The sequence below is a fragment of the Canis lupus genome, chromosome 3, assembly GCF_048164855.1.
Source record: "Canis lupus baileyi chromosome 3, mCanLup2.hap1, whole genome shotgun sequence".
Classification (NCBI taxonomy): domain Eukaryota; kingdom Metazoa; phylum Chordata; class Mammalia; order Carnivora; family Canidae; genus Canis; species Canis lupus.
In genome coordinates, this window is record NC_132840.1 from 88,205,297 (window position 1) to 88,229,401 (window position 24,105).

At 47.0% G+C, this 24,105-nt stretch overlaps 2 protein-coding genes across 9 annotated transcripts; one reads left to right on the forward strand and one right to left on the reverse strand.

The window, feature by feature from the left end:
- Positions 1 to 168: 168 nt before the first annotated feature.
- THYN1 (thymocyte nuclear protein 1) lies at positions 169 to 6,398 on the reverse strand. Of its 5 annotated transcripts, XM_072822772.1 has the most exons (8): positions 6,157 to 6,394; positions 3,937 to 4,118; positions 3,013 to 3,081; positions 2,574 to 2,666; positions 1,773 to 1,793; positions 1,565 to 1,660; positions 1,174 to 1,324; positions 169 to 371 (listed from the first exon to the last, which is right to left on the reverse strand). In XM_072822772.1, the coding sequence occupies exons 1-8, from the start codon at positions 6,206 to 6,208 to the stop codon at positions 325 to 327; spliced, it is 711 nt and encodes a 236-aa protein (XP_072678873.1). In that variant the 5' UTR covers positions 6,209 to 6,394; the 3' UTR covers positions 169 to 324. The 5 variants fall into 5 exon arrangements, with proteins under 5 accessions (XP_072678873.1, XP_072678876.1, XP_072678875.1 ...); XM_072822775.1 differs by lacking the exon at positions 3,013 to 3,081 and having other exon boundaries at positions 6,157 to 6,398; XM_072822774.1 differs by lacking the exon at positions 1,773 to 1,793 and having other exon boundaries at positions 6,157 to 6,392.
- A 216-nt stretch (positions 6,399 to 6,614) lies between these two features.
- Positions 6,615 to 24,105, forward strand: ACAD8 (acyl-CoA dehydrogenase family member 8). 4 transcript variants are annotated; one of them, XM_072822768.1, is made up of 12 exons: positions 8,719 to 8,737; positions 9,890 to 9,990; positions 10,434 to 10,603; positions 11,406 to 11,515; positions 12,088 to 12,164; positions 12,538 to 12,675; positions 14,806 to 14,941; positions 15,035 to 15,132; positions 15,474 to 15,626; positions 16,261 to 16,363; positions 16,510 to 16,576; positions 23,420 to 24,105. In XM_072822768.1, the coding sequence occupies exons 2-12, from the start codon at positions 9,958 to 9,960 to the stop codon at positions 23,463 to 23,465; spliced, it is 1,131 nt and encodes a 376-aa protein (XP_072678869.1). In that variant the 5' UTR covers positions 8,719 to 8,737; positions 9,890 to 9,957; the 3' UTR covers positions 23,466 to 24,105. The 4 variants fall into 4 exon arrangements, with proteins under 4 accessions (XP_072678868.1, XP_072678870.1, XP_072678867.1 ...); XM_072822767.1 differs by lacking the exons at positions 8,719 to 8,737; positions 16,510 to 16,576 and adding an exon at positions 6,615 to 6,745; XM_072822766.1 differs by lacking the exons at positions 8,719 to 8,737; positions 16,510 to 16,576 and adding an exon at positions 7,561 to 7,705.

Genomic DNA, 24,105 nt, shown 5'->3' on the forward strand with positions numbered 1-24,105 from the left:
TCCAAAGACGAAAGTTTGAGTGGGTGGCAACAGCCGGAGCCTGGCCCCTGGTATCTGGTGCAGTAAAGCAAGACGGGACACGTAACCTCCCCTGCATCTCAGCCAGGGGCACAAGATCTGCACTGGAGTGTTCTGTTCAATGCTACTTGAAGAGAAAGGTTTCCCAACTTTGACATTCATGTTTTATTGGGAAGGGTACATGAAGACCACCTCTGACACAGCCCCAGGGGAACCGACGAGCAAGGCGCCGCACACCTTCTTTTGTCTTCTAAAAGCTGCTTTCTTTGGAGTCCTGTCTTGCCCGTTCCAGCCACAGGGTCCCAGTTAACTTGGCTCCTTCTCCTCCAGGCTCAAAATAAACTCAAACTCCTCTACCAAAGAAGGGGAGAAAGAGAGCGAGACGTTAGGTGTGGTCTCCTCCTCAACAGGGAAGTAGTGCTGGGCACTCCACATGGTTACTGAGGCGGGCAGTCGTTCATTCAAAACCAGTTAGGGAGCATGTGCCAAAGCACTGCTGGGTCGTGGGTACCCAGTCATGGGCAACACCGGACCCATGGGTTCCTCCCTCGTGGGTGTTAACAGGTGAGGAGAACTTCAATACTGTGCCCCAGTTTATTTTTTATTGGTGTTCAATTTGCCAACATCTAGCATAACCCCCAGTGCTCATCCCGTCAAGTGCCCCCCTCAGTGCCCATCACCCAGTCACCCCCACCGCCCGCTCACCTCCTCTTCCCCCACCCCTAGTTAGTTTCCCAGAGTTAGGAGTCTCTCATGGTCTGTCTCCCTTTCTGATATATCCCACTCATTTTCTCTCCTTTCCCCTTTATTCCCTTTCACTATTATTTATATCGCCCAAACGAATGAGACCATATAATGTTTGTCCTTCTCCGATTGACTTATTTCACTCCACATAATACCCTCCAGGTCCATCCACGTTGAAGCAAATGGGGGGTATTTGTCGTTTCTAATGGCTGAGGAATATCCCCCTGTATACAGAGACCACAGCTTCTTTATCCATCATCTTTCGATGGACACCAAGGCTCCTTCCACAGTGTGGCTACTGTGGACATTGCTGCTATAAACATCGTGTGCCCCAGTTTAATCAGTAGTCCATGTGAGTTCATGGAGTCATTCGGGCATGCGAATAACATAAAGAATAGGGCCGGCTCTTACCTGGGGTCAGGGGCTGAACGGAGAGTCTGGGGTGAGTGAACAGAGCCATATTCTTTAAGGGGCCTCCAGTGGCTTTGTGGGCTTGGTGATTGGCTTTGAGCTCAGTCAGGGTAATGTAACGCTTCATCAGCCGAACAAACTGTACATCCACCTACGTGACAGAAAGACAGGTTCAGGTGGGTTCTGTCGACTGCGGGTTTTAGCCTCTGGTGGGACGTCCTGATGGGCAGGGCTGCCAAGTGTCCTGTTCCGAGGCCCAAAGCCAGGGTAACCTCATGTGATGGTAAGAGCTGGACTTTGTAGCTTGACCTAAAGGCACCTCACACCTCCTTCCACCCTCTCTGTCCATCCTTTTCCTCTCACAAAATAGGAAAAATTCAGAAGTCTTTACCATGGACCACTTGGGGTTGTCTTCTTTGCTGGATGGGTCATAATAGGGATTGTTTTTCTCAAACTGTGTGTGGTCTGGGTAAGCCTCCTTCACAATCTGTAACCAAAACCAAGTCTCTGATCATACGTCGGTACAGTCACCTCTGTGGCCAATTTTTAGTTCAAGTCCAACCATCCCTTCTGACCCTGCACATAGTCAGCTCTCCTACCTTGCTGTACAGCCACTGTAGCTAGAGCAAGCATCGGGAATCAAACCTGTTTTAACAAAAATCTTAAAAGTATGTTTTAAAACCAAGTATTAGGGGCACCTGGGTGGCTCAGTGGGTTAGGTGTCTGCCTTTGGCTCAGGTCGCGATCTCAGAGCCCTGGGATGGAGTCCCGCATTGCGCTCCCTATTAAGGGGGGGTGTCTCCTTCCCCCCCTCCCTCTGCCCCACTCTGCATGCACGCACATGCGCATGCTCTCTCCCTCTCTGTCAAATAAAAGAACATGAGCACAAGCAGGAGTGGCAGGAAGAGCGGGGGAGAAGCAGGCTCCCTGCTGAGCAGAGAGCACGTCGCAGGACTGGATCCCAGCACCCTGAGAGCCTGACCTGAGCCAAAGGCCGATGCTTAACCCACTGAGCCACCCAGGTGCCCCATAAATAAAATCTTAAAAACAAGACACAACCAAGAGGTTATTATCAGTGCCACTGTTTTTCCACCTGCAGTTAATAATAATTTTATCCTAGTAACTTCTCCTTTGGAAGAGCTATCATCAGGCCTGTTTTAGTGAAAGACCAAGGCACACAGATGAAGAGAAGTCTGTACTGGTGGGACCTGAGATGAAGGCCTGCCCTGTTACAGTCCCTGCTGTGCTGGCCAGGGTGGGGTTTCCATATCCTTGTGACATCAGGGATGGTGAGGAGAGTACTTGTCTTTTTGTTACTGATTTGAGCTGTGTTCCTGTATGTTCACATGAGTAGGTCTCCCTGAAGGGAGGGGGTTAAGATGAACACCGGTACGACTGACCTTCACTAGTCCTGCGATGCCTGGCTCCTTGCAGTTGCTATGGTAGAAGAAGGCTTTTTGCTCCAGCTTCATGGCTCGAAGGAAGTTCCGGGCCTGTCCCAGGAGAAAAAACAAATGTCCTCCTCACCCTCTGGAAAACACTAGTGAACAGAAGTCAAGTCTGCTTTTATTAGATGAGATTCTCTTTTTTTGCAGCTTCTCCCCAATTCAATACTTGCCTTTGCCGAGACACCTGGACTTGTATCCAGACGCTGGCCAGAACACAGGCTACTTGTAAATTATATGCAGAGGAATTAAGGTACTTTTGAACACACGTTCAAGTTGTGGGATCCGGGAAAAAAACCATGTTGGCCAAGAGATTTTGCTACTGAATGAGTCCCAGGAAGGAGACAGGCACTGATCTGACCCTGGGTCGTAGGCCCTGCTCTTACCCTCTTACCTGGTAGTTGCGAACACCATCCCAGCATGCTGTCTGCTTGGGCTCTGCCTTAAGATCCTCAATGCTGAACTAGGCAACAGGAAATGAATTCATGCATTACACAGTCTTGGGGCCAGTTGGTATTATATGGAAAGTAGACAGTTTCTTCCCCTACTTGCTGTACTGAGGTATGTAGTTTACTGGGAAGTAGTTCCACAGAGCTGCCTCTATTGGGCAAATGTAGAGTAAGCTTTTGTTACCGTGTTATCTTTGGTAATTAAAAGGACTCATTGAATAGATAATCCAGATGATACAATAATCTGTTGGTTATTTGTATCTCACTCATTAAAGTATTATATATTTCTCCAAAAAAAAATATATATATATATTTCTCCTATAATATTTCAATTTTCTTCAGGCTGTTATTAAAATTGGCTTTTCTTAATTCACTGAATACATACTAACTTGGCAGAGAGATACGTAGGAGCAAGTTAGGTGGCCAAGAGTAAGGCAACCGAAAACTGAAATTTTGCCCAGGTCGGGTTAGCAAACTAGAGCTTTGTGGCCAAATCTGCCCATGCCTGATTTAGTTAGAAATTTTATTGGAGCACAGCCACACCATCTGTTTACGTGTTGTCCATAGCCACTTCCCTGCAACAACGGCAGAGCTGAAATAGCCATCGTAAGACACAAAAACCTAAAATATTATCCAGCCTTTTACAGAAAAAGTTTGCCACCTCCTGCCCAAGATAGAGGATTCACAAAACACATAGTTGCTGGTAATAAATCCTGCTGATTTTATTCCTATCTTTTCCCCAAGCCTGCACTTCAGAGAAGCTGACCATGGAACCCTGTGGTATCCCACATTCCCTTCTGATCTTAAAAAAAAAAAAAAAAAAAAAAAAAAAACCAGCTTGAAGGGATTAGAAAGGTACCTGGTCTCACCTTCACATCTACACCTTTCTCTATTCGGCTTTGTGGCTCAGACTTCATCAGCCAGTAACTGCTTTGATTGTTCCCACAGTTTTTAGAGGCTGAAGTCTTCTCAGGGCTGGAGTCACCCACTCTAGTGGATGTCCCCGTGGGTTTCCTAGTCTTCGTATGTTTTCCTGCTGGCCTTTTACTGTCTGCAACAGAAGCAAGAAGAAACTGGTCATGCCTGCGGAGGAGTTAGGCTCCGTTGTGGGAAAGCACGTGCTTTGGAGTCAGACCTGGATCCAATTACTGGCAGTAGCAGCTGAATTGGTGAACTTCAGTTTATCTATAAAAATGGGACAGGAATGGCCACTTTACAAGCTATCTCCTGGGTTATCCATTCAGTGGGACAAGAATACTGTACATGGTTGTGGGTGAAGACTGACAGTCCCAACAGAGTCCCTGGCTTCTAGTAAGTAAATTCTTTTCTTTCCCTCACTCTCTTCTATACTTTTGCAAAGGCTATTTCTCCCCAACAAGGAAGCTGAGTACCTCCTCCACAACTTGTTTTGAACATTAAATATGATAGTGCAAACGATGGGCTTACATAATGGCTGGCATTACAGTATTAGTTCAGTAAATATTAGCTATTACTATCATCACTATCTCAGCGTTCTTTTTTACTTGCTAACTGTGCTCTGTGGCCTGCCTCCTGCTCCTTGAAGGTGCCAAGAAAGGTTGTGTAAAACAGCTCATTCTGGACTTTGTAGAAGTCCATATGGCGAAGAGAACTTTTTTTTTTTTCCCACAGAGAATTAGAGAAAATGTGCCTGGAACATAGTAGGCACCCAATAGCTAATGGTTGTTAAATTCTTACTATATAAGCTCTATTTGTTACCCTAACAGTAAGTCAGTTAATCTACTGAATGTGTGAGATGCTCATCTGCTGAATGCCCCGGATTACACATTTCAGTAAATGGTATGATCAGGAGCTGTCCCCTGGTCTATCTGAATCCACACACACCACCTCTGACTTAAGTCCCAGCTCATCCATCAGCTCTCATTAAGTATCATTTATGGATTCCTAGTACTTAGACCCTCCCTGCCCTAGTTTTCAGGTGGTCCCTTTGGAGTGAAGCACACTGCGAACACCACTGTGTTGCTAAATTACACAATGTGTTGTAGTTAATCTAGAATCTCTGCCGTTCCAAAAGCACTTTCTCTACCTTCAATTGCTTTGCTCCTGCTCTTCATCTGCCGCTCATCCTTGTCAATATAAAAATGGCACCGCGTTTTGCCTGTGGAAAGCTTTCCCATCTCTAAGGCTGGACTCCAGCTCCACTTCCCTCTCAAGGTGTTCCCTGTGATTCCTCCCTGCTCTCCTACCCTTAGCCAAGGTTTCCTAGACCCTATCACTGGCATCTGTCTGCATTCTCCATGAGAGAACTGGATATTCTTGACCTTTGTATGAGCCACTCTATCTACACCAAACTACTGCTGCAGTGAACACACAGAAGAGGCTCTGGGTACAAGCACAGCGGGAAGAGGAAAGGAGACCATGGAGGGGCTGTAGGGATAACATTAACAGAAAATAGTCCAAAAAGGACTCTCCTCCTAGGCAGGGAGTTGAAAGAGAACAGTAATTCTTGCTTTTAAAGATTGATTTGAGAGAGAAAGTGTGAGAGCTTGAGAGCCTCAATATGGGCAGAGGAAGAGAGAGGGCAGCAGCAGGCCCCACGGAGCGTGGGGATAAAAGGGGCCTGACCCCAACCTAAGATCATGACCTGAGCCCAAAACAGTAGTCCCACGCTGAGTAGTTCCACCCCCTGAGCCACCCGGGGGGCCCTGGCAGTGAGCAGCACTTAACAGATCCCAGAGAAACCTTTACCCGGCTGCATTTTTGCAGCCCCAGCAGCCCCAAGGAGCCGCTCACCTGGCTCGGCGGCCCCCAGATGTTGCTCACCTGGCCCAGCAGCCCCAGCAGAGCCAGGTGCTGCTCACCTGGCTCAGCAGTTCCCAAGTGCCAGTCACCTGGCCCAGAAGCCCCTAGGTGCCTGTCACCTGGCCCAGCAGCCCCTAAGTAGCACTCACCTGGTCCAGCAGCCCCCAAATGAAACTCACCTGGCCCGGCAGCCCCAGCAGCCCCCAAGTACCACTCACCTGGCCCAGCAGCCCCAGCAGCCCCCAGGTGCCGCTCACCCGGCCCAGCGGTCCCAGTAGCCCCCAGCCGACCCCCCCAGTGCCGCTCACCTGGCCCGGCAGCCCCGGCAGTCCCAGCGCGCCTCTTCCGGGGGTTCGGCATGGTTTCCTTGCGGGGGCTGTCTAGGAGCCGGGTCTGAACTCAGCCGAGAGGAGCGCGGGCAACTGTGCTGTCGGCCCCAGAACCGCGCAGAGCGGGAGACGCGCGGCCGCAGCCCTGCCGGGGCCGGCCCCCGCCCGCCGTGCAGGCCCCGTGCAGCCCCCGTGCAGCCGCAGCCAGCGCCGCGTCCGCCCCCAGACCTTCCCGACCGCGCCGCGCCGCGCCGGCCCTCCGCGATCCCGCCGCCCCGCCGCGCGGCCCTGCCCGGCTCCCGGCGCCGACGCCGCGGCGCTCCCTGGGAGTTGTAGTCCGCGGCGCTCGCGGGCCCAAGGGGCCGGGCGCACAGGCCCGCGGACGCACTACAGCGCCCAGGCTGCCCCGGGGCCGCCCCGCGCACGCCCGAGGTCGCCGCGCCGCCCGGCCGCAGCGCCAGCGGGACGATGTTGCGGAGCGGCTGCCGGCGGCTGGGAGGCTGGCTCCACGGCGCGGCGCGGGCCCGGGCGCGGGGCGGCCGCCGGGGCTGGGCCTCCTGCATCGACCGTAAGGCTCGCCGCGCCGGGCAGCGGGCCGGGCCGGGCCGGGCGGGGGAGGGGTGCCGCGGCGGGAGCGCCCGGACAGCGCCGCACCCCGGGGCCCTGCTCCGCCCGGGTCCTCCCGCCGCGCGGGCCGCCCCTGCCGCCCCCCCTCTCCCCGTGGTGGGCGGGAAGCCTGGAGCGGGGACAGCTGCTCCGCCCCGGGGCCTCTCCCCCCCTTTCCCCCTCCCCTCCCTCCCCGCTCCCCTTCCCTCCCCCCTTCCCTTCCCTCCCCCCTGCCCCCTCCCTCTCCTGCCCCCGTGGTAGGCGGGAAGCCTGGCGCGGGGACAGCTGCTCCGCCCCGGGGCCTCTCCCCCCCTTTCCCCCTCCCCTCCCTCCCCCCCTCCCCCCTCCCCTCCCTCCCCCCTGCCCCCTCCCCCTCCCTCTCCTCCCCCTGTGGTGGGCGGGAAGCCTGGCGCGGGGACAGCTGCTCCGCCCCAGGCAAGCCCGGGCCTTCCCTGAGCCGGGCCTTCCCTGAGCCGACGTTCGCGGACGAGCCTCCCGACCTCGCAGCCCCGAGTCCGGCAGCCCCGAGGCGGACTCGTCCCCTCCCTGCGGGTCTGCGGGGCCGCGGGGGCTCTGGCCTCCTGCTGGGTGGCGGGGACGCCGAGGGCGGGGGCGATGAGGGCTCGGGCTGCTTCCTCAGGTGACACAGGCCGCGGCGGTAAATTGTAGGATTTACGACTCAGGGTCATGAAACACTTGTGATCTTGAAACTCCCGTTGAAACGCATTGAAAATGGGGGCAACTACCCAGAGTTAACAGACCGAGCGTCCTCAGGCACCAGGCCATGCTGTGATGCGAGTAACAGGGGTGCGGGCCTACGAGGCCGGCGAGGGATGCCCAGCCTCGGTTTTTCTCCTTCTGGGGGAAAAAAAGGAAAAGAACAGCTTTTTACTATATGTCACTTTTCTTCACAACAGGATAGGTATGAATCCCTTAGGTCGACACCCAGCTCTGAGACGTACACTAGTCTACAATACCGTTTCCCTCTCGCCGTCCTAAAGCTCCTTCTCAAGGTGCCACCCTGTTCTAGCAAGTAGAGTCCTAAACAGTTACCCTTGCCGATCCCAGGGCAGATAAGTAGCTGTTCTGGCAACAAATAGATTAAATATTTGATAGGTTAATAACATTAGATGACAAATAGGTTAAATATGCAGGGGTATTTTTTTCTTTTAAAGATTTTATGTATTTATTCATGACACACAGAGAGAGGCAGAGACCCAGGCAGAGGGAGAAGCAGGCTCTGGGCAGGGAGCCCGACACAGGACTCGATCCCGGGACCCCAGGATCACACCCTGGGCTGAAGGCAGGGACCAACCCACTGAGCCACCCAGGGATCCCCTGGGGTATTTTTAGCATCTGGTTGTGTAGCTTCAGCCAAGGAGGTACTTTTTCACCTTTCAGAGAAAGTACCTCTTCGTTAGTAAAATGAAAGGAAACTGCCCTTTCAATGCGTCATTCTACATACTAAGGTATCAGGTTAACGAGAGTGGTTAACAGATACATTTTTGTTTCGTTGCATATCTTAATAAGCGAAACATGAGTTTTAGGAGAATTTTTATTCGTATTTTATTTCTGCAAGACTTTGCAAATACATGAGCTGACTGTCAGCCAGGAACTGCGGATTGTTTGTCCCTAACCTGTGTTACTGTGAGTAACCACCGACGTTAAGTTTCCTCTCTGGGCTTCTCAGAGTTGCCTACCTGTAATCCTCACAAGTCTTCCTTTCTGAGTTTGCCCGATACAGACCGACTGCTTTCTCGTGGCTCCTGCTTGCTGCCCATGCCCGCCTTGGAGAAACTCCACCATCAGCTCCTCTTCTCTGTTGGCAGGACTGCATCACTGTTAGGCACTGAAATAAGTTATTGCCAAGTGTCTCCATAGCCTTATATTAATGCACTTTAGCATCACCCCATCATGACCACATAGTTAGCACTAAAGGATGAAACCTGAGAAGGTAATACAGAGCCCTGCACTTCTTTCTGCCTCATATTTTACAGGCACCACTCTACCTCAGGGCTTCTCTTGGAAAAGTATAGGCATACACTCATTTTCTGTTAACACACTTGAGGCAGGTGGTCCTTTCAAAATGACAGTAATAAAAGAAAACAAAAGAGACATAAATGTGAACAATGTAAGTCTGGCGCACCCTGTGTAGGTTACTGAACCTGGGATGCGTCAGCTCCCAGGATTTGTGGTCCCATCTTTTGTAAGTTGGCTACACTATCCCCAAAAGGTGATTGTTTTCCCGGGAGCTTTACTAGGGCTGTTTAGGTTAAATCTCTAAGTACTACTATGGGGTAGTCTTTTATTAGATGTTTAATGTTCTAGAGAAACTTCTAGTGAGGCTGCACTACCTACCTGTTGATGTCAGTCAATTCATCTTCCTTAGCTTTTAAGTATCTTAAACCCCAAAAGCGAGGGAATTACCCAAAGTCACATCACTGATATAGTTTATGATAGAAAACGTCCTGAAAAAAAAAAAAAAAAAAAAAGTCCTGAGATTTTGGAGTCCGTCGGGTAAAAACATAGAATAAGGCCTTAACCATGTTTTCAACACTGGAAGGCCTTTTTCTACCATCAGGGTTATTGGTGAATGTTTGAAATTTGCCAAAGGCACAGCCTTATTAGAGGATTTTCTTAATTTGAAAGGTAGAACAAAGTATACATATGTTCCTTTTTCAATTAATCTTTTAAAATGAATGTATTGAAACAGCTATGGAGATTCATAGGACAGATTTTCCCAGGATACCAATACACAGAATGTAGGACATCCTAAAGGAAAAAATGTTTACCATGATTTGAGGGTCAGTGTGTATTTACTATTTCTTTAATGTGGATTTATGAGGAGGAAGAGATACAGAAGAATACTAAAAGAATAATCAATTAGTAGGTAAATGAAGTCAGCCAATCCACTAGGGAGGAAAGGAGGAAGGGAAAAGGAGAACTCATTAATGGTAGGCAAAGCCATTCTATAGATGGTAAAGATTGTACCATGTAAGAGAAATGCTACGGCATGTTCCCTGTCTTAATTTCATGTCTCTTGATCTTGGCACTAGTCTTCCCTGACCCCTGTCCTGGAACTGAATATGTGCAATTTTACCCACAGCTTCCGTGGGACTGAATGAAGACCAGAAAGAATTTCAGAAAGTGGCCTTTGACTTTGCTGCCCGGGAGATGGCTCCAAATATGGCAGAGTGGGACCAGAAGGTGGGCGTTTTCCTTGTGACTAGATGTTCCAACAAATGCCTCCCTTCGTGACCCTTTGTCTTCATCTCCCATGTAGTCCTAATTGTTTGGTATTTATTCTCCTTGTGCAACTCTCTTACTGCAAATGAGAGTTCTAGTAGTGCTGTGATTCCTTTCCTCATCTCGTAGAGACTAGTTTTGAGTTTGTCTTTCCTTTTAAATCATACAAAGATGTAGACACTCCTAAAACCAAGGCAGTTCTCTTGATAATAAAAAGAAACTTTAATGGTAGAAAAACCAGTGCTTATAGACAGCGTTCTAACTGCTACTGTAGATAACAAATAGCCCATTAAGTTAAGAGAATATACACTCTCCCAAATGCAAACATCTTAATCCCTCGTTGTGCCCTTCAAAGCTAGGTCCATCTGTGAATCACTAACGTCCATGTTGTCTTTTGTACGTAGGAGTTGTTCCCAGTGGACGCAATGCGGAAAGCTGCTCAGCTAGGCTTCGGGGGAGTCTATGTACGAACAGATGTAGGTGGGTCTGGCCTGTCACGGCTTGATACGTCTGTTATCTTTGAGGCCTTGGCGACAGGCTGCACCAGCACCACGGCCTATATTAGCATCCACAAGTGAGTGCCAAAGCTTGGTAAGCACAGTGAAGTACTTGTACAGGTTAACTGGGAAATTTCAGATAAATAGGGAAAAGTTCATCTTTTCAAGTTGATTGCCATTGAGGAGCCTCTATCTCAAAAAATGAGGGGGAGGGATGCCTGGGTGGCTTGGCTCAGTTGGTTAAGCACCCAGCTCTTGATTTTAGGTCAGGTCATGATCTCAGGGTTATGGGATTGAGCCCTGCATTGGGCTCCACACTGGACATGGACCCTGTTTGGGTCCCTCTGCTCCCTACCTCGCTCACCCGCACATGCACTTGCTCGTGCTCTCTCTCCCTCTCTCTCTCTCAAAAAAAGAAAAAAGTTCACTCTAATTTGCTGCTGCCTCTTGGACTTGAATCTGCCATCATATGTTGCATAGCAAATGAGGTGTGCCCACCTTCTCCCAAATCCTAGATTGAGCTAGAAGCAAACAGACTTCTCTAGGAGAGTAGTCATGGTCCTGTTCCCATCTTCCTCAACCCACAGATGAAGCCTCCAGAAATTTGTCAAAGTACATATAAGTCTTTGATTTTTAGGGAACTCATCTTACCTAGAAGTAGAGTGAACATCCAAGTGAGAAACACCCTGGCCCTGGGTAGTACTGTTCCGGGAATATGATGTAACTGAGGCCTTTCCTTTAAAGTCGAATCTTCTCAGTGGTGACTCCTCTCTTCCCACTCTCTCTCCTGCTTCGCTGCTGGTGTTTCCCGTCCCCATCAGATGTCCTTTTCTCCATATTAACTCTGTCATTGTCTTTTCTTCTCGGTGTACCTGTCAGCATGTGTGTCTGGATGATAGATACCTTCGGAAATGAGGAACAGAGGCACAGGTTTTGCCCACCGCTCTGTACCATGGAGAAGTTTGCCTCCTACTGCCTCACTGAACCAGGTGCGTTTGCCACCCTGCCGGTAAGACCTAGCAGGGGATGCTGCTCAGGTGAAATCACCGCGCACTATCTGGTCCCCCTGACACATAGAACCCTTGTTTACCACGAAGTCTGGTTGTGCAGTAACAACCATGGCCTGTAGTCAGCTAGCATACGAGGGTTCGAGGGCAGTCTCTGGCCTGGGAGATGGACAGTGGTCCAATTGCTGTCCACAGTTTTCACCAAACACCGAGTTCCTCTGGCAGTCTGCTTTTTTTTTTTTTTTTTTTTTAAGATTTATTTATTTATGATAGGCACAGAGAGAGAGACACAGAGGCAGAGGCAGAGACCCACAGGCAGAGAGAGAAGCAGGCTCCATGCCAGGAGCCCGATGCGGGACTTGATCCCGGGACTCCAAGATCGCGTCCTGGGCCAAAGGCAGGCGCCAAACCGCTGAGCCACCCAGGGATCCCCCAGTCTGCGTTTTAAAGTATGAAATGCTAGGCTTTTGGTTGTAAGTGATTTCCTTGGAAGTGGAACCGTGCTGGGACTCCTGTATCTTCACTGACTTTCTGTCCCACCCTCTCTGCCTTAGGAAGTGGCAGTGATGCTGCCTCCCTTTTGACCTCAGCAAAACGACAAGGAGATCATTACATCCTCAATGGCTCCAAGGTACCAGCATGCCCACCCTACAGAACCATCTGGAGATTGTTCCCATCTTCCTGCAGACATTGCCGGGATCCTTGCTATCTGCGAATTAATATTTCCTAGGAGTTTTACACGTTGGGTAGAGAACCTCAGACCTATTTCCCTTTATTTACCTTCACTTTGTCTTCTGCTCTGAGTCCAGATAATCTTGCTCATTTAGTCTCATCAGCCAGATCCCTGATTCCCCAGGTAGCACAGGTTCTTTCTCCCCTCCTTCATTTCTCCGTGCCAGCATGCCTCTTCATGTCCTACCGTCGGGGGGACTCTGGTAGTTTTCCCAGGTGTTAGGCTCCAGGGTGTGTGTCCTGATCCCGGTGCACCTCTCTCCAACCCCCAGGCCTTCATCAGTGGTGGGGGTGAATCAGACATCTATGTGGTCATGTGCCGAACAGGAGGACCAGGCCCAAAAGGCATCTCCTGTGTAGTTGTAGAGAAGGGGACCCCTGGCCTCAGCTTCGGCAAGAAGGAAAAAAAGGTGAGTGACTGTTGGACACGAAACAGTTCAAGTTAAAACCATTCAAGAGTCTGCCACCTGCCAGACCAATCTCTGTTCTGTTTTGGGGAATAGGTTACGTACTTGCTAACTTGTCTTGGGGGCAGTTGTTTCTATTAGGATTTCGACAGGAGTGTATGGAATAGAATAGGGTGTGGCTGAAGGAATAACTCACCACTGGGAAAAATGTCAGAGTTCACCAGTAGGTTTTATAAACTGCCTGTCGTTTTAGCACGAGGGATTTCTCTGACATCTGTCCCAACTCCACTGCTGACCTGTTTCTTATCCAGCTTCTTATTTTGGCACACTCTTTTATCCCAGGAGGAAATACTTACAGATCCGGGGGTGACTAGAAATTTCAAGAAGGGAAAGTGTATAGGCCACTTTTCTTTCTTTAAATAAAAATAAGAGGGGATCCCTGGGTGGCGCAGCGGTTTAGCGCCTGCCTTTGGCCCAGGGCGCGATCCTGGAGACCCGGGATCGAATCCCACGTCAGGCTCCCGGTGCATGGAGCCTGCTTCTCCTTCTGCCTGTGTCTCTGCGCCTCTCTCTCTCTCTCTCTCTCTGTGTAACTATCATAAATAAATAAAAATTTAAAAAAAAAAAATAAATAAATAAATAAATAAATAAATAAATAAATAAATAAATAAATAAATAAATAAAAATAAGATAGAACTCCCTGGAGATGATCTTGGGTTTCAGTAATGTAAGAGGGAGAGTATTTCTGTAGGGGCTTTGAAAAGACATTCTTAGGATTAAGAAATCCTGTAGCCAGATGGTGAGTCGTAGAACTGGGATCGCATAGCTGTAGCTGGCCGTGTGGTGAGACCCCTTCGGATGTGTTAGGCCAGGGCCCGGAAGCACCCTCCACCTCCAATAGGTACTGTTAGAGCTAGGATCGGGGGAGAGGTCGGTAATAAAACGAGCCCTAAATATGCTTCTCTGTTCATCGCTCCTAGAGAGTTTATTTATTTCCCTCACGAGCTTTCCTGATACTTTATGAACTGCCAAAGAGTTAGAGGCTTTAGTGCCCCTTCTCTTTTTTAGTATAGTAAGTTTTTACTGAATTGCTACCATGTGCAAAGCCTGATGCTGGCTCCTGGGGTGGAGGAGGATACAAAAGTCGTTCCTAAGCTTATCTGGAATGGTAAGACACACGCAGTCTTACCTGTATAAGGTGTGCAAGCTGTGTAGATGGTATGTAACTTGTATATGGGATATATAAGATACACAGCTGCGAGGAATGTCTGTATTGGGTCCTGCAATGTGGGCTGACCTACACAGCCTGACATAGAATTTTACAGGATCGAGTTTTACCGATTCAGTTTGTTTGTGCTTGTAAAGACAGTGACGATTAGTTCAACACGCGGGGGTGGTGTCCACCTCAGTATTTGTGGTATCTGCGACAGAATGCCGAGGCTGTCAAGTTTCACGCCTACAGAAAACCTGCAAATAAGTTGCAGAAACAGTGTATCTTTTCTTCCTTTCGTTCTTGGGTTTTCTCTCCCTTTTAAGTGTATACATCTTCTTCCTTTTTCGATTTATTTAATTATTAGTTTTGCGTTACATATTTTTTAATGTGAGGGTAATTTGGAAGGATATCTCTGTATTCATTCTGCGGGTGATGAGTGCCCAATATGTGCCAAGCATTTGTAAACAGTAGGGGAAGAGCAGTGAACAAAGGCAAGCTCTGTCCTCCTGGAATTCACCTTTCAGCAAGCAGGGACAGGGAACAGACCTGTGAATAAGCAAGGTACCTTCTGGTAGTTTTCTGTGCTACGAGAGACATAAAACAGGTTGATAGGACACTGGCTGAGGGAGCTTGAAAGCTTCTGTAATAGGGCTGGACCCTCAGAGGTTATGACTTTTGAGATGAGATCCAGAGTATTAGAAGAAACAACCATAAGACCAATTCTGGGCAGAGACAACAGTGGATCGCCTGTTTGGGAAGCCAAAGAAACATTCAGTATGGCCCTAAGGTTAGTGAGCAAAGAAGAGAATGGTGTGGGATGGAATTGGAAAGGCAGGCAGGGGCTTGCAGGCTGAAGTGGAGAGTCACTGCCCTGAATGCCACGCTGTTTGGGCAGCCATACAGTCCCTGATTTTTGCCAGGTGGGGTGGAACTCACAGCCAACCCGCGCGGTGATCTTTGAAGACTGTGCAGTGCCTGTGGCCAACAGAATTGGAAACGAGGGACAGGGCTTCATCATTGCCATGAAAGGACTGAATGGAGGAAGGATCAATGTTGGTGAGAACACAACAGGATGAGGCAGGAAGGTAGCTGGCGGGCACTAGCAGCACTGCCTGGCTCTGTTGAAATGTTGGCGCTCTTCCTTTCCAGCTTCCTGCTCGTTAGGAGCTGCTCATGCTTCAGTCGTCCTCACGCGAGACTACCTCAGTGTTCGGAAGCAGTTTGGAGAGCCTCTGGCCAATAACCAGGTCATTTCCCAGATGCCCCTGCATGAGACCTGCTCTGTGGCCCACATTCTCTAGGAGGGTGAGGCTGTGGGTTCTCACTGGACTTCTGCCCCCACCTTAGAACTTGTGTTCTAATTTTATCAGTAATCGTTTTCAGGAGGTGATATCGAAGTGCAGGGCAAGGGAAGTGTGCTTAGAGCTCACAAGGCAGTACATTTTCTCTGTAGAAGAGGCAGAGACTTTGAAGCTTGGGGTCACTTAGAAAAGGTACCTCGTGAGAGATGTCTTATAGAGGGCCCCAGATCAGGTGCTGGTCTAAGCCTGTCTGTCTTGTCCGGTTCTCTCCTCCCCTGTTGCTGCAGTACCTGCAATTCAAACTGGCTGATATGGCAACAAGGCTGGTGGCCTCCCGGCTGATAATCCGCAATGCAGCAGTGGCCCTGCAGGAGGAGCGAGAAGATGCAGTGGCCCTGTGCTCCATGGCCAAGCTCTTCGCTACAGATGAATGCTTTGCTGTGCGTGATGATCCCCCCTGGCTGTCTTGGGTAGACAAGGAGCAGCTGCTAGTCCAGGGATGTTGAGAGCCGTTAGTCTACTCCTGGGATGCTGCAGACATTGCCTTGGGGCTTAAGGATACCGTGCACTCATGAGACGCCTGCTTGGGACCTGCTCCATGCCTTTACACACTCCACTGTGTCACTGCCATTTGGTTGTGTTCTAGATGAGACACTACCTTTGGAAGAAGGTTCAGAGCAGCCCAATGCCTCTTGCTCAAATGTAGCACTACACTGTGTTTACGATATCAGGGGCAAAACTATTTCCACATGAGGCTGCATTGCTGCTAGTTGGCATCATAGCGTCACAGAATCGCAGCCAGAGTGCTTGAGGGCGGCCTCTCCCCTGCAGGTAATAGACGGGCAGAGCTCTCTGAGTTGCCTGCCTGGTGGGAACCCACAAGTTTGGTAGGTAAAGTTCCCTTGTTATCTAACCACGCAGAATACAGACCCCTCCTTTGGGCTGGTCATCTGTAGGTTGTTCTTCCTCCTGTTAGATTATAGTAGGTGCCAGATTGGGGGCTGGGGTAGGAAGAGAAGCCATGTTTCCACAATCTTCCTCAATCAAAGATGTCTAATCCCTGTCTCCCTGAAGATCTGCAACCAGGCTTTACAGATGCATGGAGGCTATGGCTACCTGAAGGACTATGCTGTTCAGCAGTATGTGCGGGACTCCAGAGTCCATCAAATACTAGAAGGTAAAAATTGCCAGAGCTGTTCTCCAGAATGGTTAGCGGATCAGCACTTTCCCCAGCCTGTCTGTCCCCGTGCTGACTGGTTCTCAGGGTTCCATCAGGCCCTGTCTCTTGCCTTCCTCCTCCCTCTTTCTCCTGCCCCTGCTCAGGAAGTGTCTGTGGATGCCGTACAGAGCACTCGCCTGGGAGTCAGGAGGCTCTGCATTGTCACCGTGGGTAAGCCGTCAGATCACTCCGTTTCTGCTCTTTCTCTTTGCAGATTTTAGAGAACACTTAAACTCAGATAATGTACGAGAAAGCATTTTGAAAACTCAGCAGTAACCCTTACCAAGTCCTTGGTCCTCAGGGATCCGAAAAGCTCTGTCCCATAATTAACAGGGCAAGTGTGAGCTAATTTGATCACAAGCAGCCTCTATAAATTGATGACATTTCTGTCAGTATTGCTAATGGATTTTTCAGTAAACGAAATCATATGGGCTGGATTTTTCAGTAAACGAAATCATATGGGCATTTTCTTGGCAATAACAGAATGGATTGGGCTGGAAAAGGTGTAAGCTGCTGGGATCCAGCTCAGAACATGGCCTCTTCCACTCCCCACACATGCAGAAGTCTTGAAATCACATACTCCTGTGTCGGTGTTGGCGGCCAGCTGTGGTTACCTTGTAGGAGAGCCAGGTGGGGCAAAGTCTTGCCGAAGTGCCTTTCAGTGCCGGAATGTGGGGCGGCTCCCACGCAGGCACAGGAGAGGCCTGTGGGCATTTTCACAGTGTTCTTAAAGCTGAGGAGATGCCAGAATGCCCCGGAGGGCTTGTGAAAGTGGATTGCTGGGCTTCACACCCAGAGGTCCTAACTCCCTGGGTCTTGGGGAGGCCTCAGAATTTTGCATCTCTAACAGGTTTTCAGGTGAGGCTGCCGCTGCGTGTCTGGGAACCCCACTCAGACCCACTGCTCTGATGTCATGTGCAAATCCTAAAAGTTAGAGTCTGCTCTCTTCTGCAGACCTCGTCCCTGAAATAGGTCGATGAGCTCAGTCACTGGTGCACAGGTTCGTCCAATTGCTCCTGCAGTTACCTCCTTACCCGGCATTTATGGATGACAGGTTTAGGAGGTACTTCCCTGCTTGTCTGACAACATGAGGCTTCTCCTTTATTCTGGCTTCACCTTGTAACCTTGTAAGACGAAGTGGGAAAAGCCAGCTACATTTATTTGAGGCCATGCCATTATCCACTTACAGAAAATTTGGGGCCCTGGTCTTTATCACTTTATTTCATTGTGGACTTTGTTATTGGATAAACCTGCAATCTTAGATTTGATTTTATTTGAGATGTGTGATTACTCATTCCTCGTGGGTATTCATATTTCTCTTTGCGTTAAAAGCCTCTATAAATTATAAATGAAGCAAGAAGTTGACCCCTCCTTTCAGGGAAATGTTTTTGTTCTTTTAAAATCCACTTTTCTGATTACCAAAGAAATTGGTATATTTATTGTTGAAAGCTTATAAAATATAGGGAAGGTAAAAGAAAATCACTCATGTTTCCACATTCAGAATTAATATTTTGGATTCCTGTTATAGGGAAGTCCAAAATATCCCCTGTGGGGCTTTTGTAGGTACTTTTTTTGTTTGTTTGTTTTGTTTTTTTATGTGAAGTATTATTGTTATATGATGTTAGTTTCAGGTGGGCAACACAATAATTCAACAGTTGAAATAGAGAAGGAAGGGCATTAACTCTTCTTTACATGTTTGGTAGAATCCTGCTGTGTGGCTGTCCAGTCCTCGATTTTTCTTTGTTGGGAGGTTTTTGATTGCCAGTTCAATTTTGTTACTAGTAATCAATCTGTTCAGATTTTCTATTTCTTTCTGACTCAGTCTTGGAAAATTATATGTTTCTAGGGATTTATCTGCTTCTTTCTCCTAAGTTGTCCAATTTGTTGACGCATCATTTTTCATGATAGCCTCTTATGATCCTTACGTTTCTGGGGTTGTAACTTATCTTTCATTTCTGATTTTATTCATTTGAATTCTTTTTCTTTTTTTTTTTTTTTCTTAATAAGTCTGGCTAAAGATTTATCAATGTTGTATATCTTTCCAAAGAAGAGGTTCTGAGGGCAGCCCTGGTGGCTCAGCGTTTTAGTGCCGCCTTCAGCCCAGGGCGTGACCCCGGGGTCTCAGGATCGAGTCCCACATTGGGCTCCCTGTGTGGAGCCTGCTTCTCCCTCTGCCTGTGTCTCTCATGAATAAATAAATACAATCTTTAAAAAAAAAAAAAGAAGAAGAAGAGGAGGCTCTGAGTTTCACTGATCTTTTATATTGTTTTTTTAGTTTCTTTTTTTTTTTTAATTTTTATTTATTTATGATAGTCACACAGAGAGAGAGAGAGAGAGAGAGGCAGAGACACAGGCAGAGGGAGAAGCAGGCTCTATGCACCGGGAGCCCGATGCGGGATTCAATCCTGGGTCTCCAGGATTGCGCCCTGGGCCAAAGGCAGGCGCCGAACCGCTGCGCCACCCGGGGATCCCTTTTTTTAGTTTCTGTTTCATTTATTTCACTCTGGACCTTTATTATTTCTTTCCTTCTACTAACTCTGAGTTTGTTCTTTTTATTTCCTAATGCTTTTAGACGTATGCTTAGATTGTATATTTGAAATTTTTCTTGTTTTGTTTTGTTTTTTTAAGTAGGCTCAACCCCAAAGTGGGGCTTGCACTCACAACCGTGACTCTATGGACTGCACCACTCAGGTGCCCCCATGTTTCTTGTTTCTTGAAGAAAGGTTGTTTCACTATAATCTTGCCTATTAGACAGCTTTTGCTGTGTCCCAAAGATTTTGGAACATTGTATTTCTGTTTTCATTTGTCTCCTGGTATTTTTAAATTTCATATTGATTTCTCTCTTGATGAATTTGTTGTTTAATAGCATGTTGTTTAGTCTCCACACGTTTTTCTACCATTTTTTTCTAGTAATTGATTTCAAGTTTTATATCATTGTAGTTAAAAAATGCTTAATATGATTTCAGTCTTTTTAAATGTGTTGAGACTCATTTTGTGGCCTCGCATGTGGTCTTAGGGAATGTGCACCCCCTTGTGCACATGAACAGAATGTGTATTCTGACATTTTTGGATGGAATGTTCCGTATATATCTGAAGTCCTGAAGTCCTGTCTGTTCTAACGCGTCATGCAAAGCCACTGTTTGCGTACTGAGTTTCTGTCTGGATGATCTGTCCATTGATGTAACTGGGGCGTTAAAATCTTCCACTATTGTATTACTGTTAATTTCTGTCTTTATGTCTATTAGTATTTACTTTAAATATTTAGGTGCAATTGCATCGGGTGTACAGATATTTATAATTGTTACATCCTCTGGTTGGATTGGTTCTTTTATCATTATGTGATTACCTTCTTTGTGTTTTGTTATAGTCTTTCTTTTAAAGTCTTATTTTAGGGATACCTGAGTGGCTCAGTGGTTGAGCGTTTGCCTTTGGCTCAGGGACTGATCCCAGATTTCTCTCTGCATGGAGCCTGCTCCTCCTCCCTTTGCCTGTGTCTCTGCCTATCTTTCTGTGTCTCTCATAAATAAATAAAATCTTTAAAAAAATAAAAAAAAACAAAATAAAATAAGGTCTATTTTACCTGATATCGATATTGTTACCCTAGCTTTGTAAAAATTTTACCTTTGCATAGAATATCTTTTTCCATCCCCTCACTTTCAGTCTGTATGTGTCTTTAGGTCTGGAGTAAGTCTCTTGTAGGCAGCATATAGATGGGTCTTGTTTTTTTTTATCCACTCAGACACCCTTTGTCTTTTGATTGAAGCATTTAGTCCATTTACATTTAAAGTAATAGTAATATTGATAGATATGTATTGAGTGTCATTTTGTTAATTGTTGTCTGGTTGTTTTCATTCAGTTTCTTTCTTCTTTTCTTGCTGTCTTCCCTTGTGACTAATGACTTACCTTAATGTTACACTCCGATTCCTTTCTCTTTGTTTTTTGTGCGTCTCTTACAGGTTTTTGGTTTGTGGTCACCATGAAGTCCATGTACAACATCCCATTATATAGCAGTCTGTTTTAAGTGATGGTTGCTTAAGTTCAAACACATTATAAAAGCAGTACATTTTTAGCACCCCGTTTTATGTATTTGATATTTTATGATCCCCTTGACTAATTTTTTAGATATAAGTGATTTTACTACTTTTTCTTTTAACCTTCACACTAGCTTTATAAGTGATTGATCTACTACCTATATTACATGTTGCTTTTACCAGTGAATTTTTTTCTTTCATAATTTACTTCTAGTTGTTGCCTTTTCTTTTCAACTTAAACAAGTCCGTTTAAACTTCTTGTAAGGTCAGTTTAGTGATGATGAACTCCATTAACTTTTGTTTGGGAAACTTTTTTTTTTTTTAGGATTTTATTTCTTTATTTACTGAGAGAGAAAGAGAGAGAGAGAGAGCACATGAGCAGGGGGAAGGAGCAGAGGGAGAGGGAGACGCAGACTCTGTACCAAGCACAGAGCCCAGTGTGGGGCTCGATCCCATGACCTTGAGATCATGATCTGAGCTGAAATCAAGAGTTGGACACTTAACCTCCCAGGCACCCGTATCTGGAAAACTCTTTATCTCTCCTTCCATTCTAAATGATAGGCTTGCCAAATAAACTATTCTTGGTTGTTGTTTTTTTCCCTTTCAGCACTTTGAATATATCATGCCACTTTCTTCTGGCTGCAAAGTTTTTACTGAAAAATCTGCTAATAGCCTAATGGGTATTTTCCCTTGTACATAGCTATTTGCTTTTCTCTAGCTGCTTTTAAGATTTCTCTCTCTTAAAAAAAAAAAAAAAAAAAAGATTTCTCTCTCTCTGGGGATCCCTGGGTGGCTCAGCGGTTTGGCGCCTGCCTTTGGCCCAGGGCGCGGTCCTGGGGTCCTGGGATCGAGTCCCGCATCGGGCTCCCGGCATGGAGCCTGCTTCTCCCTCTGCCTGTGTCTCTGCCTCTCTCTCTCTGTCTATCATAAATAAATAAATAAATAAATAAATAAATAAATAAATAAATAAATAAATAAATAAATAAATAAATAAATAAATAAATAAATCTTTAAAAAAAAAAAGATTTCTCTCTCTTTTTTTTTAAGATTTTATTTATTTATTCATGAGAGACACAGAGGGAAAGAGAGGCAGAGACACAGGCAGAGGGAGAAGCAGGCTCCACGCAGGGAGCCCAACATGGGACTCGATCCCGGGTCTCCAGGATCATGCCCTGGGCCGAAGGCGGCGCTAAACCGCTGAGCCACCGGGCTGCCCTAAGATTTCTCTTTATATGTTATTTTTACCATCTTAATTATTATATATATTTTATGTCTTGGTCTGGCTCCCCTGGTTTAACTTGTTTGGGGCTCTCTATGCTTCCAGAAACTGTGTCTTTTTTCTTCCCAAGAGTAGGGAAGTTTTTAGCCATTATTTTTCAAATAAGTTTTCTGCATCTTTCTCCTTCTCCTTGTAGGACCCCAGTAGTGCAAATGCTAGTATCCTTGATGTTGTCCCACAGGTTCCTTAAATTCTTTTTTCTTTTTGCTCTTCAGCTTGTTTGCTTTATACTATCCTGTCTTCCAGATTGCTGATCCATTCTGCATCCTCTAATCTTATGTTGATTCCCTTTATTTTTTCATTTTAGTCTTCAACCTTTTTTTTTTTTTTTCTGTTTTCTCTTTCCTGAAGTTTTCATTAAGTTCATCTACTCTTCTCTCAAGGCCCCTGAGCATCTTTATGACCATTATTTTGAAACTTTATCAAGTAGACTCCTTATCTCTGTTTGTTCAGGTCTTTTTCTGAGGTGTCTTGTTCTTTCATTTGGAGCATATTCTTGTCTCCTCATTTTTGTTTTTTCTGTATTAGGTAAGCCAACTGTGTCTTCTGGTCCTGAAGCTAATGCCTTAGATGGAAGGCATTCTGGGGGCTCAGTAGCACGATCCTCCCCTTGTGCTGTTGTGTCTGGGCCGTGACTACTGTGGGCACACTGGTGGCTAGCTGCCAGGCCCCCCTGTGCGTCTTGTGGGTGTGCTAGTGAGTGGCAAGGGCTTTGGTTGAGGGCAGGCACCAGCCCCTAGTGATGTTGCCTGCCAGCTATGGTGGGCAGTAACTGCTTGGAGGGACATCTGCTGAGCTGAGTGTGTTGAGCCAGGCAGGTCTACAGGAGAATGCCAGGGTGGGGCAAGCAGTGCTAGCCAGGTAGGTGGAGGAGGTCTTGCTCCCAAAGCATCTGGCCGACTAAGCTTAGGAATACAAGAAAAATGGCACTTGCTCACACTTCCATTTCCAGAGAAAGTTCCTACAGATCCCTTCCCCTCTGACACATACCCGAAAATTAGTCATTAGGCCTCCTTCATGTATGACGCACGAGTTTTTCAAACTGCTGCCTCTGTGGTGGGCTCTGAATGACTGTCACTCTGTGTGGGCCTGTTAAAAGTAGTGTCTCGGTTTCCTGTAGCTCCCTGGCTCTCCAGGAGTTAAGGTCCACTGATTTCCAAAGCCAGACAATATGAGGCCTCATCTTCCCAGTGACGATCTCCAGGGCAGGGGGTACCTGATGTGGGACTTGAACCTCTTGCTCCTTAGGAGGGATCTCCACACCTGTGAAACTTCCTGCTTATGGGTCACTGAGTCGTGGTTTGGTTCCCAACAGTCTCTGTCCCTCCTACCCTTCTCGATGTGACTTTTTCTTTATATCTTTAGCTATAGAAGAGCTGTCCTGCTAGAGTTTGGGTTCTCAGAGTGGGTTTTGGTGTACGTAGTTGTGGCCTTAGTGTGTCTATGGTGAGCTCAGCATCTTCCTACTAAGCCATCTTCCCCTCTCCTGGAGGGATGTTTTTAAAGAGTGAATTTATTCCTTACTTCCTGACATTATTCTGTACTTTGGAGAGAAGTCTGTGATAATCCCATCCCTCTCAGGGTGAAAGCAACAATTGTAGTTTATATCCAGTACTACCATGAATGAGACTTGGAGCACCCTGGGCATAGCTTTACGAAGCACTTTACTGCAACTAAATCTTTCATTCTTTCTTTCCCTTGCAGGCAGCAACGAAGTGATGAGGATGCTGATCTCTCGAAGCCTGTTTGAGGAGTAGCACCCAGACTTGATGTTCGGTCATGATGGTTAATGTACAACTTGAATCAGTATTGAGAGCTTTCATGTACCATTGTGTTGCATATGAGTCATGGATTAGATTGAAGGGCTGAGCTCTTCCAGGTGGATCCTAAGGTGTGTGTTGGGAGCAGCATCAGCTCTAGGACCGGGACAGAGTCCTCAGCAGAACTGGAGGAATTGCCCTAATTGGGAATGTCACAAGAAGATGTACTACCTTGTATTCTGATGCAAAAAGATGACCAGTGAAGATTCACCACCAAATCAAAGTCCTTTCTTGGATCCACATCATCTTGATTTGTCTGCATTTTGCTGGTTCACTAAATCTCTCTTCCAGGGATCTGGATGCTTCCATTAAGGGTTTTTTCTGATGATAAAGCAAAGGTGTAAGAAAGGAGAAATGGAGAAAAAATGTCTTCCTGTTTTTTCCTGTGCTCTGAACCTCAGCTAAAGATGCAGAGGGTTTCTCTGGGTTGCATTTCCTTTGTATTACTCCTGTGAGTGTAAGTCATGTTAAAATGAGTATTTGGGAAACGTTACTCCAGGTGTGATTTAGGGTATATCTGTACTTGTATACTTCCTAAATGTCAAGGGCTGAAATTATATGGGACTCTGA